General features: G+C 39.4%; 2 protein-coding genes across 2 annotated transcripts in view; both read right to left on the minus strand.

The window, feature by feature from the left end:
* Positions 1 to 1,704: 1,704 nt before the first annotated feature.
* slc47a4 (solute carrier family 47 member 4) lies at positions 1,705 to 6,700 on the minus strand. Its single transcript, XM_068317790.1, has 17 exons — positions 6,555 to 6,700; positions 6,135 to 6,236; positions 5,857 to 5,925; positions 5,596 to 5,744; positions 5,220 to 5,262; positions 5,067 to 5,111; positions 4,855 to 4,952; positions 4,671 to 4,768; positions 4,454 to 4,567; positions 4,241 to 4,308; positions 4,047 to 4,155; positions 3,860 to 3,935; positions 3,715 to 3,784; positions 3,482 to 3,614; positions 3,297 to 3,391; positions 2,846 to 2,938; positions 1,705 to 2,275 (listed from the first exon to the last, which is right to left on the minus strand). Exons 1-17 carry the CDS (start codon positions 6,663 to 6,665, stop codon positions 1,988 to 1,990), a joined length of 1,761 nt encoding a protein of 586 aa, XP_068173891.1. The 5' UTR covers positions 6,666 to 6,700; the 3' UTR covers positions 1,705 to 1,987.
* A 10,707-nt stretch (positions 6,701 to 17,407) lies between these two features.
* pitpnm3 (PITPNM family member 3) overlaps positions 17,408 to 20,930 on the minus strand; it is an 89,326-nt gene continuing 85,803 nt past the window's right edge. The window contains 1 exon segment of the mRNA XM_068317006.1: positions 17,408 to 19,977. The gene's annotated coding sequence lies outside the window, so the exon portion shown is untranslated.

The following is a 20,930-nucleotide window of genomic DNA, read 5'->3' on the forward strand; positions in this document are numbered from 1 at the left end:
TTCCAGGAACAACACACGATTGAGGAATCCACGATCGAGATCACGATCTATTTATCTTATTATTTACGGTAATTTAAATGTTTATCAACCCTCCCCATACTGATATTAAACCATCTTCTATCTATTATTTTTTCCCAGTCTTATCGACTGTTTAAAGCACTTTTGTGTCTCATGAAAGGCCGAGACTGATGGAACGACCGCACTTCCGGATGCCGTCAGCCAATAGAATGCGCTTATGTTATCATGTGACTGCAGACAAAAAATCCGCGATGAGGTGGAGTTGCACTCGTTGAAATGCGATCGTGCGAGGGCACACTGTAGATTTGTTTTCATGTTTGGTATGGAGTCTGATATTGTTTTATCATGGAATTTCCACGGGTTTCCGCTAGTAAGAACTGATTATTCCCTGAAACTAGCAGAAATTAAAGCGAATAATAAATGTGTGGTATATTTTCTTATATACAGTATTTTATTGGGGCAGCAGTGGCTCAGTGGTAGAGCAATCGTCATGAAGACGGATCGCCCAGCCATCGGTGATTCGAGTCCTGCTCCCGCCAGGACATCCATCGGAGTGTGAGCTGACGGTGGGAGGCGTTGGCTCACCTCCCAGCCACTGCCGAGGCGCCCTTGAGCAAGGTGCCTTCCCTCCTACAAGATGCTCATTGGGACGTGATTTCTTCACGCGGTCCATCACTCCGCCTCCCATGTACCTCTACTGTATTACTAATTGCATGCCTACAGACCTCTAGTGTGCTGTGCCTGTTTCAGGGGCCTGTAACCTGTAACCACGTGCTGTAATTAACACATATACTATATGTACTCGTGTGAGAGTGAGAGTGTAAAGAGAATTTCCCCATGAGGGATCAATAAGGTGATTATTACTATCGAGGAAAGTCACATTGCAACTGTTTGTCGACCTCGAACTTGAGACTTATTCATTTGATTATAAAAATATTTGACAACTGTTTTAAATATGTACTGAAGATTTTCCAAGACACAGTAGGACATTGTCAGAAAATCATTTGGGTACCTGTAGGCTACTTACAACTACAATGACGGAGTTTTTCACAGCGCAAACATTCATAATAAGCAGGTCGCATAATTTGTGTTTATTCTCAGGTGAACCGAGGAGGTGCCCCCACGCGCCTCCACATACCATAAACGCAGTTTATGTCCGTGTCAGTGTGTCACAGTGAATGAACGATGTTCGTGATACTCCCGAGGAAAGTTCAGTCAGGACATCTACCGCCTGCTGATGAGTTTTCGTGCACATATTCAGTCTTCATTCCTCGCTGAGCCGATGATCTGTAGATGGGTGATTCTTATCAGATGTTAGCCTTTATTCAGCGCAAAGAACTGTTGACCTTTGATCTTGCTGTTGTCTGTCTTGCCGACTTATAGCTGACCCCTTTCACAGCAGAGATTTTTCAGTCACTGCCACCCACCACCACAGTTTGGACTCATGTAGTTTGAATTTATGACGTTTTTAAGGTATGGAATGAAGCTTCAAAACATTCCTGAGTTATCCCGGACAAAACATTACAAAACACAGAAATTGCTTGAACAAACCTATGAAAACCAATGAATAAAAAAGCACAGTAAAAGTTTACAAAACTATTTAATAAAATAGAACATTCATTAATGCTTCCATCATCATAAAGATGAGTCTTGAAAAGGTTAAGTCCATACTTGTTTAAGTATGGACATATGAACAGTTTTTAAAGCCTTTAAAAATGCTATAAAACCTTTTTTCTTTTCAGAAAAACATCTAGTAAGCAAACTTCACAGGTCAACATCGCATTCATATAAAAAGAGAACCTGAAAATATCAATGATCAAACAATAAATATATCAACTAAAAACAAGAGCTCAATCATTCATCCATACACACTGTCATTGTTATGACATGGTCGGCAAAGGATTAACCACATGTCATAAGAACCAGAGTCAATGTTTGATGACACTGATTCTCTTGCTTATGCAGTCTTTTACATCGGGGAAGGCACAGTGGATAAAACGCGATCAGTAGATGTGGTATTGATCCAGTCCACAGTCAAGTTGGCTTTTGTAGGTAGAGGCTCTGGCAGGGGCACGATGTAATGTACAGTCACACCCACAGCTAATATTGCAACAGCCACAAGCAAAGTGAAGACCCGCCTGATAATCAGCTGTGTGACAGAGAGATGACCGTTCTGTGATTGATGGACCCCACAAGCAGTCTGCGTCTTGTTCCTTTCATCACGCTCTGTACTTGCTGACACAGTGTCGTCCGCTTGCTGGTTGGAAAAAATAATTTCCTGTGTATGTTATTATTCAGAGAGCAAACCTAGTAAAACTTTAAGAGACATTATGAGATGTATAACTGTGCAAAAACACACAATGGCAGGAGCACACAAACCGGTTAAGGTAGTGGTAGATCAGTAGTAGACAGAAGTGTTTTTATGTAAGAGCTCTGGTGTAGTGAAACACAACGCTATATAATGGCTGGTCAAACAGAATTTTTTTTTTTTTTTAAAAACAGTCAAAGACAAAAAAGAACCCAGTTGGGACCGTTTTAATCTTCTTAGTCACTGAGAAAACCAAGAAGAGACTTTCAGTGGCAAAGTATGGACTCAGAGACTTTGACAAGTGCATTTTTACCCCCAAAGATTATTTTGCAGCCAGTTTAACAGTTTGAGGTAATCCACTGGACTAATTCTAAAAATCTATCAACACCCAGACACAACTATCCCTTCAAGCGTCCTATATGAAATACTAAACAGAACAGCAGCTGAATTGATAGAGAACAGTGGGAAGAAAAAATGGCGATCCATTAAAGTTGTTGTCAATGATAACAGACCACTTACAATCCCATTACTCGCCGTCTGGTCAGTGGTGTTGGTACCTGCAGCTTCATTTAATAATGGCATGTGTGTCGCTTTCTGAGCTCGTTCCTGAGCCTGCAAAAAAATAAACACAACTGCCAAATTCTGTTTGTTCACCCATGATAATAACAATTTGCAAAATTGAAGCTATGTCAATACAATATTTTCCGCACTATAAGGCGCAACTAAAAGCCTTTAATTTTCTCAAAAACTTTATGTGCTATATGAAATTTAAAAAAAATAAACCATTCATTGAAGGTGCACTTTATAGTCCAGCGTGCCTTAAAATCCATGCGCCTTATTTATGAAAACAGCTTTAAAATATGCCATTCACTGGAGGTGCGCCTTATAACCCAGTTATAGTGCGGAAAATACTTTCATTCTTTCAGTGGAGACCTGACTGATTGTGGATATGGATTAACCATTAGCCTACCTCCACTGTAATGTTCCTCCAGTTCAGCTTGAAGATAACAATTATATAGCAGATAGATTGACAGGCGGCTGCCACAAGAAGGCCCAGCCAAAAACCTGTGGAGGGAAAGCTAAATCAGGACACACTATTCTAACACGCAATTTTAGTTTAAGAATGGCTAAAAAAATCCCTCAAAGTGTTTTTACCTATAATTCCTGTTTTGACTACAAAAATAAAAGTAACAACCAGTGAAAGCCCTATGGCGTAGTATCCAACGAGATTAGCCACAGCTGGTATCTTCTGTTTGCCTGTTCCCATGAAGATGCCTGTACAAATACACTAAGATGGGGAAAGCAAATGTCATATTTCAAATTTGAATTTTTTAGAACCAGGTTGCAAATAGATTATGATCTGCACACAAAGAGCTTTGTAGACTTACCACTAGAGCATCAAACACCTGAAGGACACAGTAAGCACTTAGCATATGGGAGACCAGACCCACAATCTTCCTGCAATTATAATAGGGGTTATGTCCGTGTGTAGCATACCGTTAGTGAAACGTGCAAATGGCTGCAGAGACTCACGTATCAGATGTGAAGATGAAACCAATTTTATCTTTACAAGAGCCGAGCACAATACCTTCAATGGTAGCAAAGCCAGCTGCAACACAAGGGAGCAGTGAAATCTGTCAAACAGCCAGACGCACTGAAGAAGTGAAACATGAAATGCAGATGTATTCATCACTGTGTTCAGTATCAGAAAAAGGCTGACCTGCTAGACTGAGGGACACCTTGCTGGTGAGGAGTGCCCCAGCAGTATTCCCTGCCCCAAGAGCATTACCCACACGGGCACATGTTGCAACTTGAATTCCAGTAGGAATCTAATGTGGAAAAGACAAATTGTCTACTAAATTTAAATATGTTTAGCAACACAGAAAGCTTGATGTTGAAATTTGCAGGTAATACCATGTAGGTCATGAAAGCTAGCATTACAACAACATGCTGGGCTGCCAGGTCTTCCTCATTCAGCATTCCTGAGCATGAGAGGCAAAGAAGAGAGAGCATGTTTGCTTAGTAAAACGATGAGGATGGCTTGAGGCTACGCTAATATAGTTCTACCCTGATCGTTAATCATGTTCATAGAAAGGACTCAAAAACTGTATATAAACATATGATTACCTGCAAAAAATCCCCCCAACTCATAAACCCACCACTCGAAACATTTCATAAATACGCTGGGAATAGCCAGTTTCATAAATGCACCCCACTCCTGCAGCGATTCTGACGACCAACCTGAGGGGGGAGGCAGAGTCTTATTAATGTACTGTCGTCTGAAAAGCTGGACTGCATGGTGATGTGTGAAAGCTTGGGATGCCATGAAAATCAATCCCCTCACCTGCCCATGTTGGTTTATACAGCTTCTTCCACCAAATTAAAATAAAGAGAAAAATACAGCTATAAAATCTAGACAGGCTATTGGCCGCTGCAGATCCGCTGCAAGACACCAAGTCAGATGAGTTAGCAATGTGGAGTACTTTTATTAGAAAGAAAAAGTTATTCTGACATGTTACTGGGCATACCCAACACCTAGATCCAACCAGTAAATCAAAATATAGTTGGTCAGCAAATTTGCAATGTTGGCCATGGCAGCTGTGAACATTTGAGGGATTGTAATACCCTGAGAACAGAAACAGGCAATGCATGTGAGTTCCGCCTTCCTATGCAGTTGTTATTCATTGTGAAAACATGATATGAACAAAAAGAAATGGATGCGTGAAACTCATTGGTGTACCTGGTTCTGCAGATACACCATCTGAAGTTGGTGTAGATACATTGTCTGAAATAGAAAAAGGGATATTTAATTTTAAGTCACAAAGGTGAACGTTCTCAAAGCAGAAGTGAAAAATATGACTGATCGGTGCATAAAGATGAGAGAACAACTCACTGGTACAGCTGGGAGGAATGCTGTTATATAAACTTGGGCGATTCTGAAATAAGATGCTGTGTTTAGATTGAGAACATTAGAATTCAAGGTGATAAAGACTATAAAATCATTTTTTTTCCACTGCTGTTGAAAAATCTATTCATAGCAAGAAATGTTTGTAGCATTAAATATTAAACAGATTGTACACATAGGCTTGGTTAACAGGAGGACATGTGTTGCTTTAGTGATGATGTAAAGCTACCTTTCCTTGACACAGACTCAAGAGAAGACAATTTAATTCACAGAGTATAGATTTTGTCTATAATGAATGCATTAATACGATTCCTCGTGTCGAGAATGAAAAGGCTCAGGAGTTTTAACATGCATATTCAGTTACCTGACCACCTCAGGGTCCTGGCCCAGGCATAATAGGATGGGTTGAGCATTAATGAGGAGGGCCCAGCAGGGCAGACAAAATATCATCAGGATGATGATGCCACGCTGAAGGATCGTCCCCACTCGCAGAAGGTTCTTGCCGCCAAATGTCTGCACCGCAACACAGCAACACAGTACACATTAATGATGTCAGAGGGGAGAGGGGTGAACAGTTGTATTGTGGTTTCATTGACAATTCCTTAGCGAAAATTGTTTTCCAAACCTGAGATACCAAAGTATCGCAAGCTGCCACCAGACCGAAACCTGTTGATGTAGTTGTAATATTAATGACCTGAAATGACGAGAAAAAAAGAGTCTGAGGAATATTTCTGACACACCAGTAAATTTTCTTTATACCAATGATTTGGTTTGTAAGAGAATAACCTCTCTGGGTGAATCTGTAGCTGCAGAATATCATTTTTTCCCCCCTCAAATTAAATCACCTGCTGTTAGTCATTTATGTTTGCTCCTATAAGTCCAGAGATACCGATGGCCACTTACAGCAAAAGCTAATCCGTAACCACCAATCACCTCATTTCCCAGACGTCCACAGAACATCGTAACCACAAATGGAAGCAGGTAATTGAGGAGTCGAGAGACCAGCTAGAAAGACAAACAGGAAATGCGGGGCATTTTGTTTAACTGCCAGCTCATCAAATGTTATTTTGTAAATTATAATAGAGGATGCAGTTCATTGGCACGACTTCTATAAGATTCTTTTAAGTTGCAGACATTGTTTTGCCTCTTTTTAAAACCTCGGAAACGCAGCTTTTTTGACTGATTCCCAAATTCTGGTACCAAATCAATGTTTTTCCCTACAAATAAAAAAGCACTGTCAGTCTGAATGGTATTAAGAGTTCATGATCTCAGTAAACAATTCCTTTTTGACAAAGATGGGTATGCAGTCATATGATCCTTTACCGTAGGCAACGTCATCCTCAGGATTTGGTACAGTTCCTCTCTGATGGCTTGTGGGATCATGCGACGCACCCAGCTGCAGCAGAAGAGTTTCACATTGGGCCCTTCTTCCATGTTGGCTGGATCTATTGTAAGAGCAGGTCTTTCCACTGAAGCTTCCATCCTTTCTGTTGAAACATGGATAGAATTCACCACAGCTGTACTTCAACAGTTTAAAAGGTTACTGATTAATTCCCTTGAAATCAGTTCACAGAACACACTTGAGGTTTAGTACTGTTGGAAATATGTGACAATAATTTGCGTAATGTTAAACATCTTAACGTATTATGCAATTGTGTAACATGTCTCAGAGATTGTCTTGCATCCTTATTTAATTTCTTGTGGTCATTTACAGGTTAACTTCCCGTTCAAATATTGTTAAAATTTAGTTTGTGTTTCAGTGAATTTGTAAGTAATTACGTAACTGCCACTGTTGAAAATAAACTCGACCACAGTTCCCTCCAAGCTGCGCACGACAACTCCACATTAAAGGATCAGGTTTTTAAGTTTGTACAAGTTTTGAAAGGTGAACTAGTTTTTCAATGATATTTGGTCAAATTAAACTGATCATCAACAGTGGTTTTCTACAGGAAGCACATCTATAAACCACTGGAGATTTCAAGATCCACAAGATAAGCTATTAAATACATCATTGTCATCTTACATCATGCTCCATTCGGTGTAAATATCCATTTTAATATATTTTCAATGTCATGAAGAATTTTTGCAGGTGATGCCGTTCATATGTAGATCTTATCCTCTTTACAGTAACTTCACCGCGCAAAGAAAATTTACTTCATTATTATGGGAATCCCTTAAATTTTCATGGTCACATAATTACCTTGCATGTTCAAATAAATGTCATTATGCCAAGTTGCAGGAGCTCACAAATACATTTTTGGATATAATCAAAATACAATCTCACCAACCCCAATTTACTGAAACTCTGGTTGCTGCAGGCAGAGGATGATCTCATTACAATCACAGAGGTGGAACACCTTTTATTGCAATCTTGCAGTAATTATTATGAATATAATAAGTCAAGCATACTGTTAGTCTACAAATAAAACAGTGTACTGCCTCTGAGATTTTTTCTGAAATCAAGAACCCCACTAGTGTGTTTTAGATCCAGTGTCATCAGTCCTTTGTTCACTAACTTATTCAAACCAATTCAATTTTTGAATTTTAAAATTGACTTTTATTCATTGCTTTGTTAGTCCTGACGTTGCCTATGCCTTTCAAAATCTAGAAATTTCAATTATACCCTCTACAAAAATCATGCTGTAATTATGAAAGCAAGTGACCCACATTAGTTTTGTTTGAAATTTTAAAAACATTTGTGTTGCATGAACTGGATAAATAAATCAAAAATAATTTGATGTTGTTAAAAGTAATAATTTTATAGCATACCATTTGTTTAGGATAAATTAGGGTATACTTGGCTGCTAGCTAAACAATGTTTTTTTTAAAATGCGCAATTTAATTAAAAGTGATGGGGAACCACCTTTGATAAATGGAGCAAATACTATGGAGCCTAATGTTCCCCAAAGTATATCTGTGTGAAAGTGATATGGTTCACTGACCAGCAATTAAATTGAAACATTTGAATAACTACCAACATCTTATCAGAAAAATGAAATAATATTTTAAGTGGTAATATTACAGGCAGGATGGAACGGGTGGAGAAAAGTGTCAGGTGTGATGTGTGATAGAAGAGTTTCAGCTAAAATGAAAGGAAGGGTGTACAAAACTGTGGTGAGACCAGTGATGCAGAAGAAGGAGAAGATTAAACCTCAGGATTTACCTCAGGCCACCAATTACAATTTTATCCATTACAATTACATGCACATACAAGTATGTCTATCACAGCCTGCTTTCCCCACCTGCCCCTCCTCACCTGTCAGCCACGCTCCTCATCAGACCAAACTCCACTCACCTGTCACCACAGCTGTCTCTGGTTTCCAGTCCAGCCCATTTCTTCTATCCCCAACATGCACCTATTGTCATATTCTTCATCATGATTCATGTGACTTTCCAGCATTTCTGGTTGTCTTCCTGGTTCTGACTCTTTTGTTCTTGACTGTCGCTCCTGTTTCAATCCTGGATATCTCAACTTATGTCCCCGACCACAAACTTTGCCTGTTCCTTATTGGATCTTGTCTGCTTATCTCCTGTTCAGAGTTTTTCTAATTCCCATGTTTGAAAAAATAAAGGTTACAGTTACGCCCATAATGTTTGTTTCATTGCCTGGACTGTGCTACCCATCACTTACAATTGAGTTTGTCCCAGGGGGATCTATAATATGAGTGAGGTGTCAAAACTTCCATGTCACTAATTCACGAGGAATCACTGTTGCTCTCTCCCCTCACTTTAGTCCAATTTTCCTCAGGAGAACCTGACAGGGCCTATTGCCCCAGACAAAGCTTTTCTCATAATTACAGAGCCACATAAACACTTTCATCACATGTTACTCTGCTCTGAACTGCCACTTGGTGAAAGCACAACAATCTTTTGTTCGATACACCACATTTTTTTAACTGGTTGAAAAAGAAAACTCTGATGATCTTTCTTTGAAATAACACTGGTATTCATCCTGCATTTCAAGGTGGAGGATGCTGCCACTCTCACAAATTCATAGCTATTGACATCTTACACCTATGTGTAGGTGGATCTGACACTTGTTGTGTAAGTTTTAGTTCCATGATTCCAGAGGTGTTTAATTCCAGGTTATTTATGTCTATCAAAGATGAACACACGTACAATATATTTGCAGTTTTATCATTCCCAGAACTCAAATCCAGCACTGTGATGCCATCAGTAAATTTGAACAAAACACAAAACTATTATTAACAAATTTTAATCAAGCTATGCTTGGTGCAACAATGTTTCATTCAACTAGATGTATGGTAAGAAGCGAATTGTGACGCCTTCTTAACATAATCGTCTAAGTAATTTTAAAAAAAGATTTGTACAGGAAACACAAAAAACTGAACCATTTGTTGATGATTTAGATAATTTAAGCAAAAAAAATAATTTTTGTAAAAAAATATCTCAGGTAATTAGTTTAAGAGGATTGATGAGTTACAGATTCAGGTGAACACCAACAACAACACTTAAATACCAGTTGTTGGTGGCAGCATGTTCATTGATGTTTTGTGGCTCTGCACTACACCTCTGATTAGCTCTCTGATTAGCTCTTGGTTTATGAGCCAATCAGAGCCCATCATCAGATGGAGGTAAACTACATGTACCTAGATTGGAATCAAAGATGGTCAGGGTGCCTTTGGTTATTTAGTTATCTAACTGCTTGCTGTATTGACATCCATCACAACAATGACTTCTCCTATGCTTGGCTGTGTGTGTGTGTGTGTGTGTGTGTGTGTGTGTGTGTGTGTGTGTGTGTGTGTGTGTGTGTGTGTGTGTGTGTGTGTGTGTGTGTGTGTGTGTTTGTGTGTGTGTGTGTGTGTGTGTGTGTGTGTGTTTGTGTGTGTGTGTGTGTGTGTGTGTGTGTGTGTTTGTGTGTGTGTGTGTGTGTGTGTGTGTGTGTGTTGTGTGTGTGTGTGTGTGTGTGTGTGTGTGTGTGTGTGTGTGTGTGTGTGTGTGTGTGTGTGTGTGTGTGTGTGTGTGTGTGTGTGTGTGTGTGTGTGTGTGTGTGTGTGTAGCCCATCCATTTTAATGAAACTGCCATTATGTAGTCTGAACATTGTTTTGGAGAACTGAAAAAGGGCATTTAAATTTGCTATAGTCAATTTTCAGCTTTATTCTTCATATTACCGTACATGCTTTTTCCTATCACCCTGTGCTCCATACATACTTTCTTTTTTTACCGGGGCGGCAGTGGCTCAGTGGCTTGTTTTATTATTTTGAAAATGCTTTTTAATATCTTTTATAAATCCTCATGTCAGCTTTAAGAATTCTTTGTTCTCTCACTAGTCCAGTCACACAAAGCCTTTGGATATTGTTCTTCCTAAAAATGCTGTCATAATTCAAAGAATGTTCACTCCTTAACTGACTGCCATGCAAAACTATGCTTCCAAGAAAATTCCATTAACATGTAACTGATATCAAACTGCTAATAGGGTTTTCTCTTCCTAGACCATGTAAGTAGATAATGTTTGTTTGACTGAATGAAACACTTGTACGCTTCTTACGTAGTCCTCTTATCACTAGAAGGGTGCTGGAGTGGATGACTCATGTACAGTACGCCATGCAGGGCACCACTTACTTGCATTATTGGTTTAATATTGTCACAGGCATAAGATATATGATATTCTTGACGATAAATGTTAAACATTTCATTATTACAGGTAGTTCTCAACTTACAAATATTCAACTTACAAACATTCAGAGATACAAACATGCTCCGCCATATCCGTCTATTGTACTGCAGTTCCTCTTTCTGCCACGACCCCTGCCAAGGGGCACCGCTGCGTTCACACATTTCCAACACTCAAGTCTCCCTTTTGTTCTCATTCATCATTGCCTCTGTGAGCATCTCAGTGCGTCAGGCTTCATACCTTGGATATTGTTTACCATGGATGATAAAGCAAAAGCTAGTGAAGATAGCAGCGGTGACGATCTCTCTGATGACAAGTCTGTCTCTGACCAACAATAATTCCTTCCTCCTCCTCTTCCTTCACTCTAAAAGTAAGCTAAGTGCCACAGTACCATAGACTGGCTGTACTCTGACTGTTGCTGGATCAATTGTGTGACGCCAGGAGTGACGCTTAGATATTAGAACTGCAGAATGCAGTAGCACAGTATGTTTAAGTTATATTTTAAGACACTTGTTTTTGTCCAATTTAAATTAGTTGTATCTGAACAGACAAGGCCTACATGATGTTACAGTAGGTGGATAAAAATACCAAGAGCTAAAACGCTGTCAATTTATAAATTCCAGTGATATGGAATTTATTTACACATCTGAGGCTCGTAATTTCTTTTATTCAATCGGCCCTCCTTTAATTTATTGACTCATAATGTGATTCTTACGTTGCTGCAGGTAAAGCATTTTTTTAGACTAGCTATCAAACAGACAGCACTTTAGTTAGACAGCACAATGATGCCTATATTTATTATTATGGACTTGAAGTGAAATACTACAGCAGAGAAAAAAATTGTACATTGAAATAATAATCTGGACATGTAGTAAAAGCCTGTATTTCACCACTGTCAATTATCTTACATGCAGCAGTCATGCAAACACTATTAATGATGCTAATCATTTACCATCAGTCGCAATTTAAACATCTTTCATTGACATAGAAAGACAGTAATAGCAAGGCAGTCAGAGACTGCAACATCCCTCGACACCCCTGAATTCAACATTTTACCCTGACCTACACGTTTGTGCCTCTGGCTTCCCGAAAATGTGTTGTGATTATATCACATCAGGTTTCAGAGATGTGTACCTAAAAAGGTAATACAGTGCGCCATTGTTCCTCTCGGTTAATGCGTTCCAGGAAGCACACGTAATTAACAAATTCTGCGATAGAGCGAAAAACTATTTATCTTATCATTTACAATAATTTAAATGTTTATGAACCCTCCCCATACTGATATTAAACCACCTTCTATCTGTATTATCTTTCCCCACACTCTAATCGACTGTTTAAAGCACTTTCGTGTCTCACGGAAGTCTGAGACTCACAGAATGCAGCACACTTCCTAGTTTTCTCAAGGTCAAGGTAATCATCTCATTTTCATCTCCTTTGCTTCCCGAGTAATGTGCTTATTGTTTCATCTCTCTATCTGCAACAATTGTGAAGATATTGGGTGGATGAACAGATAGACGAACACGCAACACTGACTGACGCTTCGCGGGATACAATAGCAATATCCACACTGATCCGTCCAGTAGAGTGAGTCACCAACAGCCGATGAAGCCGACAGAGGTCTCCTATTGTCGAGGATCCACCACTCTGAGGACAGACCAAATAAATGCCTAAGTCATTGTTCTTAAAAAAAAAAGTGTATGATTACCCCTGCCAAAACCCAAACCATCTCTGAAACCAAATGAAATGAAACCAGACTCCTCTACTAGATGGTGATGCAGATCCATTGTGTAGCTTTTGATACCACCAGCCAAGGAAGCAGACAGAGGTCACCGATAGCCAGTGATGCATCACACAAAGGCCTGACAGAGAAAACAGGAGAGGGAGATAGAGATAGAGATAGCGAGAGTGGTGCTAGAGGGACCAAAATGGCAGAGGATTAATGAGAGGCAGGGGCCTGAAAAAGAAAAGAAATCCTATGGCTCGTCGGCAGGACTTGGCTGTACCTAAACATTGAGACTGCCCCCCTCTGGTATTAGTTATATGTTAGAGAGAACAGATACGTTTTGAGTCTAGATTTAAAGATTTCTACGGATTCAGACTTTCTAATATTGATGGAGAGATTATTCCAGAGGAAAGGGGCACAATAAGAGAAGGCCCTCTGGCATGCTGATTTCTTTTTACATCCTTCTTCATTACATCCTGCTTCAAAGCGGTGATGTATTGTGATTGTCCGTCCGTTCGTTCGTTCGTTCGTTAGTTAGTGAATCCACCTAATATTTTCGCAAACATTGCAGATAGAAAGATGAAACAAAAAGCACATTACTCGGGCGACAAAGGGGATGACAGTGAGATGATGACCTTGACCTTGAGAAAAGTAGGCCAAGGTCAAATTTAAATTTTTTTACTCTCAGGAACCAGATAAGACAGAAAGATGAGGGAGAAGGCCAGTGTGAGTGCTTTGATCAATGACATTATGTCAGGGAAGGTCAGGGTAAAATTTTGAATTCAGGGAAAAGCAGACTTCAGGATTGTGTTTCCCATGTCAGGAGATGTTGCTGTCTGTGACTGCCTTGGTTCTAATTTACTTTGGGAACACACAAGAGACCTGTATTCTGGGAGCAGAGAGCCCTCATGGGAGTGTAAGGTTTAAGCAGATCAGACATATAGGCAGGAGCAAGTCCATTAACACTTTTATACATCATTAAAAGTACTTTAAAGTCACATGAATCGGAAGCCAATGTACTGAAGCTAATACTGGGGTGATGTGGTGAAATTTCCTCGTTTTGGGAAAGATTCTTGATGCCATATTCTGAACCATCTAGATAGATAGATAGATAGATAGATAGATAGATAGATAGATAGATAGATAGATAGATAGATAGATAGATAGATAGATAGATAGATAGATAGATAGATAGATAGATAGATAGATAGATAGATAGATAGATAGATAGATAGATACTTTATTAATCCCGGAGGAAATTGTATAAATCCCGGAGGACATTGTATCTGAAGGCTTCTTATAGTAGACCGAGGCTACCCCAATAGCAGAACATTAGTATAGTCAAGTCTAGAGGACACAAAGGCATGTGTAAGAATCTCTGCATCAGCCATAGATAGAGAGGGTCCTAATTTGGGAGATATTGCGTAAATGAAAGAAGGCAATCTTTGTCACATTTTGTTATGCTGATCAAAGGAGAGATTGAATGTAACGTAATTCCAAGATTCTTGACTGTTGTGATTTGGGATATCAAACAGATATCAAACATTTAGAACAGTGGAAGATGTTAGCTGTGCTATGAAGGGATGTAGCCTGTCACATCTGATGCCAGAGAGAGTGTGATGTGTGGCTTTAGCGCTAACCCTGTCCTCACAGGCACATTTAAATAATTGCTTTCTTGAATCCAATTTACAATCTGTTTTTGCCACTGAAAGTATTATATGGCAGCACGTCTCCAAATTTTTCATTATTTTTTCCTCCAGATCTGAATGCGGTTCTGTTGTATACTATTATAACAGGATTTTGTATGCATCCAAGCACCTAAGCTTCCAGGCAATGCTCGAGAATCTTTCTGAGACCTATTTTTAATCGTGCTGCAGGGCACCCCTGTGGTCACTTCAGAGACATCCACCAAAGAACTGAGCCATTTATTCCGATATCACCATGGCTGCAGATGACTAAAGTCAAGCTATAAGCTACATTAAGTCCCAAAACCAGTCTCATGACAAATGATAAAGCTGAAACAGCTTCTGAAAATAATTACAACATCAATGAATAGCATTAAAAACAACTTACAATGCATTCAGACCCAACTTGAACTTAACATTTGACATTTCTGCTGTTCCAGTTTGCCCTTAGGCCATTAGTACAGCCCCGGAGGTTATGTTTTCACCTTGTTTTTGTTTATACTGACTACAGGAAAAACAATGAACTGATTTATCACAAGCTTAATGAAGAGGTGGGTCTTGGGTCGGTCATGATTCTAGGTGCAGCCAGGGTCCTGAGGAAGTCTGGCTTCGGGACCAAAGGATTTCATCCCTGCTTTTTGCAGATGATGTTGTCCTGTTGGCCTCATCAAACCTGGACCTTCAGCGTGCACTGGGATGGTTTGCAGCCGAGTGTGACACGAGTGGGATGAGGATCAGCCCCTCTAAATCCGAGGCCATGGTTCTCAACTGGAAAAGGGCAGTGTGCCCTCTTCAGGTCGGGGGAGAGTCCTTACTCCTAGTGGAGGAGTTTAAGTATCTTGGGGTCTTGTTCACGAGTGAGGGAAGGATGGAACGTGAGCTTGACAGACGGATCGGTGCAGTTTCTGCAGTGATGCAGTCGCTGTATAGGTCTGTTGTGGTGAAGAAGGAGCTGAGTTGCAAGGCGAAGCTCTCGATTTACCGGTTAATCTATGTTCCCACTCTCATCTATGGTCATGAGCTTTGGGTCATGACCAAAAGGACAAGATCCCGGATACAAGCGGCTGAAATGAGTTTCCTCCGTAGAGTAGCTGGGCACACCCTTAGAGATAAGGTGAGGAGCTCAGTCACCAGGGAGGAGCTCAGAGTAGAGCTGCTGCTCCTCCACCTTGAGCAGAGCCAGCTGAGGTGGCTTGGGCATTTGTTCCGGATGCCTCCTGGACGCCTCCCTGGGGAGGTGTTCCAGGCATGTCCTATCAGGAGGAGACCTCGAAGAAGACCTAGGATATGCTGGAGGGACTATGTCTCTCGGCTTGCCTGGGAACATCTCCGGCTCCCCCCGGAGGAGCTGGAGGAGGTGTCTGGGAGTAGGGAAGTATGGGCATCCCTGCTGAGACTGTTTCCCCCACGACCCGGCCCCGGATAAGCGGTAGGTGATGGATTGTAATTGTAATAAATAATTACATTAAAAACTCGATTCAAGTGACTGCACTGATGAGGTTTATTTTAAACATAGCGACTTACAATCAGTGCATTCAAAGTAGGAGAAATACTGATCATTTCCAATTAAAGGGTGAACAAGTCAAATAATAATAATTACAATAATGAGAATTAGTGGTTGGGACTGCTGATCTAGGGGTAACGAGAGACAATGACACCTGAAGTGTGTTTTGGACGTTCGGTGTACTCCGCAGTTTGGTTTTCTTTACGGTCACTGCAGAAAATCCCGCTTCACAAAGACAGATAATTGATTTGCAACATGCAATGTATGAATTGGCTGACAATGTGCTGTAATGAGAGAGATGTTGATGATTTAGGCGACGGGAACCTTACAAGCCAATGGCTTCTACCCGTCAACCCTTTTTTTTTTCTTTTCAGATTGTTGCTGTTCTACTAACATGTCTGGAAAGAAGAAAATAAACTCAACTCAACCCAACCCAACTCAACCCAACTCAACTCAACTCAACTCAACTCAACTCAACTCAACTCAACTCAACTCAACTCAACTCAACTAAACTAAACTAAACAGGAGGTTGGAAATGGAAGCAGGGTTTTCGATTTTGGGCAATCTCAGGATAATCTGCTTTGACTTTAATCCAGAACACTGGCGCAGTGGTGTGTGCTTAAATAAAGGGGTAGCGGCTGGTAACCTGTCACGTGACCCAGACCTGTGAAGCGGGAAAGACGCATGCATTCGTCCGTGCGTCATTCTGCACAGACATCACTTTTCAAAATAATACATCTTATGACTGGTAATCAATAAAAAAGAAGAAAGTCAAACATTCTGTGCCGCCCAGTAGTTGGGGACTGCTGACATAGACGGATGTAACAGAGAATCCGGTAGTTTATCAAATTAAAACATCTTTCAGACTCAGACAAATAAACCGGATGTAATTTTTCATTTTTTTTGTGCGGTCCATTACCAAATGACACACGGACCAATACTGGTCCGCGTCCTGGGGGTTTGGGACCCTTGCCCTAATTCATTATGGTAGATGCCTGTGGCAGGACAAAACTCTTAAGTTTCAGGACTCAAAACAAAAATGATTGTCTTTATCACCTTCCCTGCTGTTAAGGGAATTTATCAAGTTGCTACTGATGCATTCAGGATCTGTTAATGGAAAAGTCTAATTAAGCACAATAAATTGATAAAAGTGAAAATTTTGAAAGAAGCAGCTTAAAAAAGCACACTTCTGCCATTAAAATAGCAGCAAATAAAATTAAATGGACCATTTTTTGTTATTTTCAATTGATTTCTAGGTCAAGAATTAACTGTAAATGACACACCTTAATATTAAAGCAACTGAGACTTAATCATGTCTGGCATTGATGCTCTGTCTTTGTCATTTCAGTCTGTAATGAAGCATTGAGCTGTGTATAGATGAATGATTTTTTTGTAGTAATAAGTAAAAATGTTTAGTCATTTATTGCCTAAGCAGCAGTTCTCATCAGATGATTGTGTAAAGCAGAGTAAGGCCAAAATCTGATGAATGGTAATGAATGGTTAAAAGAGGAAAGACGGTCAGACACAATGATAGGAGGAGATTTTTTAAAAATAAAATATTGCTGAACATGATGATAAAGATGAACAGGCCAGTTAAATAAAAACACTGCTATTAAATTCTTTTACTGTTAAATATCTTTATTTAGGCAACAATGAAAGATGGAATGAGCCCAGTAAACATGATAATATCATCATCATCACTGAAGATCTCCTCTTGTTTTTCCTCATTGGTCAAAGGGACAATTACTGTTAAATACTTGTAAGACCTAATATGAGACCAAAAAATAAAGTCAGTAAGTTATTTTGAAGAGGATGTTGTCACATTGTGTTAGTTAACTTACAAGTCTGCAGAATTGTTAATAAATGGCAAATTAGGTCAGTGCCCAATAATTAAGTCATGATTTGGTGTATAGTAATCATTTGACAACAATAATAGAATAACGCTCTTTATAAATACATAAATTTATATGATATACTTCATCCCTTTGTCCCGCTAAATGCTTAAAGTCAGAGGTAAGAGTCAGAGGTAATGTCACACCTCCTTTAGTTGTTATTGTTATAACATGTGATGATTGGATTTCAGATCATGACTTATATTTAGCACTCACTGCTATTTACTACTCTACCACTAAATAACAACTTTACTTTGCCAAGAGGACCACAAACATAACAATTAATAGTCATCACTTAACAATATCAAATAATTAACATGCACAGAACAATCAGCATTTAACCATCAGAATATTATTTGCCATTTAGAAACACTGATTTGGCTCAACATAATAATGTCACTCCTCCAGCGTATCATCACTATGTGTTACTCAGACTTACGGAGTCAATATGATTATTCTGTGTGCATTGATAGGAATGATTGTGTTGATTTACAAGGACAACAATGTCTCAGTATCAACAATCTAAATTTAGAACAAAGTGAAGTATTACAGTTTTGTTTGTACAATATTATACACATTTACTAAATGATTCTAATTAATGCATTGATTGCAGGGAAATCATATGTATTTTGCATTAATCATTAGGTTTATAAGTGGATCACCTAGACGGCTCCCGTGCAGTTTGAAAGTACTCCATTTCTTTGCAGGTTATAAGTCAATCCAAGACTACAAATCGGAAGCCTTTTTCTTTTTGTACCACACACAAATAACTTGACATAGTTTTTCTCTGACACATTTCTTCATTCCAAACCCGTAAAAATACACTCATTTCTGGAAAGTGAAAGTCAGTGTGAGCTATAGCGAGAACACACAGGTGTGTTAGCACCTACCTCCCTGCACCCCCCAATTCCTCTGCAGAGGCACCGCCTCACTGTCTTCATGTTCACAGTATTTACAACTCTACAACAATGACTGTAGACACTCACTCACACATACACACACAATCTACAGCATCAAAAGGTATAGTAAAACATTGACTGGAGGAAATTCACTTTGCTGTGAAGTAACATTAAACTTGGATACTTTGGTCAAGCAAAGTTTTGTACAACTTTCTTAATGTCTAAAGGACATAAAAATCAATTTAAGGCAAAAATGAACAATTCAACAAGTCAAACAACAAAAATTTCAAAAACATACATTGAAAATATTCCTTTTTACAATATCTCCTCATAGAAAAATATGTTTGACTTGCACAGTTTTCAGCATGGCCACAGTTATGCTCAATTCAACCATGATTTAATCACAAACCTACTGATTCCAGTGCAGCTGCAAATGTATGCATATTGGTAGAGATTCAATTGAAATGGGGTCTATTTAACAATATTCTTCCACCTAATGTAGTGACCAAGCAACTAAACTAACTTTGCAAAAATACCAATTACAAAGTCATTTTGATCATACAGACAAGCTCTGATCACCTTTTTCCAACTATGTCTGTCCATCTGTAAACATTTTTGGTCAAACCAGCGCGTAAACTAAAAAATGCTTCTTTGTTTCTGAAGCGAGACCCACATTTAAATTGCGACCCACTGCGCTGTACTTTAATAGTGCAAATGCAACCTCAGGGGTTGAGCCGTGCTCTCTGCCTTGCTCCAGTGACTGTGGGCCCTGTTCTGGCAGTTGTCCAGAGGCACGTTCTGCCTGTCTGGTTAGGTGAAGGAGAGATGGGTGAAAGTAATTTGCCAGCCACAACAAGAAAGACCATAAGCACAGTGGGATTTTTAATGGGGGCAGAGGGTGGCTTTATGTAAGGTCGGCTTATTTGAGCTCCAGCAGAGATTGAACCTAAATGTCACAGCAGTCCACACATGGGTGATGGCCACTGACTATTTACATAGATGTAAGATTAGCTCATGAATCATCAGGACCCTCTCAGTATAAGCGCAGTGTCTGGTAATCTGCTGCTAAAGACTAAACAGGATCAAAATCACCACCACTCTCACATTATTGATGATCTCCATGCCACGCAGTTTTGTGTGGCATGGAGACGTCTGTATATCCACAATATGAAATAAATTCTTTCCACTTTGTAATTAGACACAATTTGAGCTGTGTTGAGACAGTCACTCGTAAAAATCGCTGCCATCTCTTTCGATGTCTTGGATTTATATGCACAAACATTAAGTGACTTCACCCAAGTCAAGATAAAATGGTCAAATGGGTGTTAAGTGTAGAGGGCCAAGCAGAAGGTAAAGCTGAGCTGTGAGGGGTACCAGCAGCAGCATGGTCAACAGGTAGAGGTGACGCTGCCAAAGAAGACAGGAAAATTAGTTACGTCACAAACATTCAAGGAAGAGTTAACACACTGATTCAGGAGTTCTGAATCAGCATATTTTTTCTACAGGTTCTCATGATAACGCAGCTTCATCCTCCATAACTATGCATTATATATTTCCAAATATAGAAATGACTTGGGTTGGTGCTAGGGAAGACATGAAGGAGTTGTAGTGGTTGCCTAATCATAATTTCCATTCAGTCCAGTTCCACAACTGCTGCTAATAATAGCATCCTCTAACGAATTTGCCTCAGGGATGTCAAATATGAAGTGCTTCTCCTTATTTTTGAATTGTTTGTTTCTAATATGTCTTCTGTGTTCTGTGCATTACGCAAATTTTGAATGCCTCTGTGACTTAAAGTGTGAAGATCATAATTCAGGTACATTATGGAATGTAATTTTATGAACATGGAATTAATCGACTAGAACTCCAGACATGACAGATAAAGATCAAACTGTGTTTGCATGGCCTCAAGCTCTTAAGGGCTTAACATAACACTTTTATATTCAGCAAGGATTTATTAAGGCCAACACTCATTCCTGCCATGAATCAATCATTTTTAAGTGGGGAAACAATAAGACACAGTCTGACCACCTACAATTGATCTAGGAGGTCAGAAAGCCACTATATAACTACAAAAAAGTATTCACTTTACTTGTTTTTTTGTTTATTTTGCAAGACACTGAACATTTGCTGTGCATTCACATCACCAGATGTTTCCAAATTTGATAAAACATCTATTCCATTAAATAAAAAGAGATAATTTATTGCAGGACGCTTTACCGTCTCATTTTTTTAATGGGGCAGTTATAAATTTTTGAAGTTTGCTAATAATGCTACACAACTTGTGAGAACTAATATGGCTTTAAGCGGAGCTTTTCAAGCTACATTACTTTCATCTCAGCTTGTGCATCAGACAGAAA

The sequence above is a fragment of the Antennarius striatus genome, chromosome 6 (genome assembly GCF_040054535.1).
Source record: "Antennarius striatus isolate MH-2024 chromosome 6, ASM4005453v1, whole genome shotgun sequence".
Classification (NCBI taxonomy): Eukaryota; Metazoa; Chordata; class Actinopteri; order Lophiiformes; family Antennariidae; genus Antennarius; species Antennarius striatus.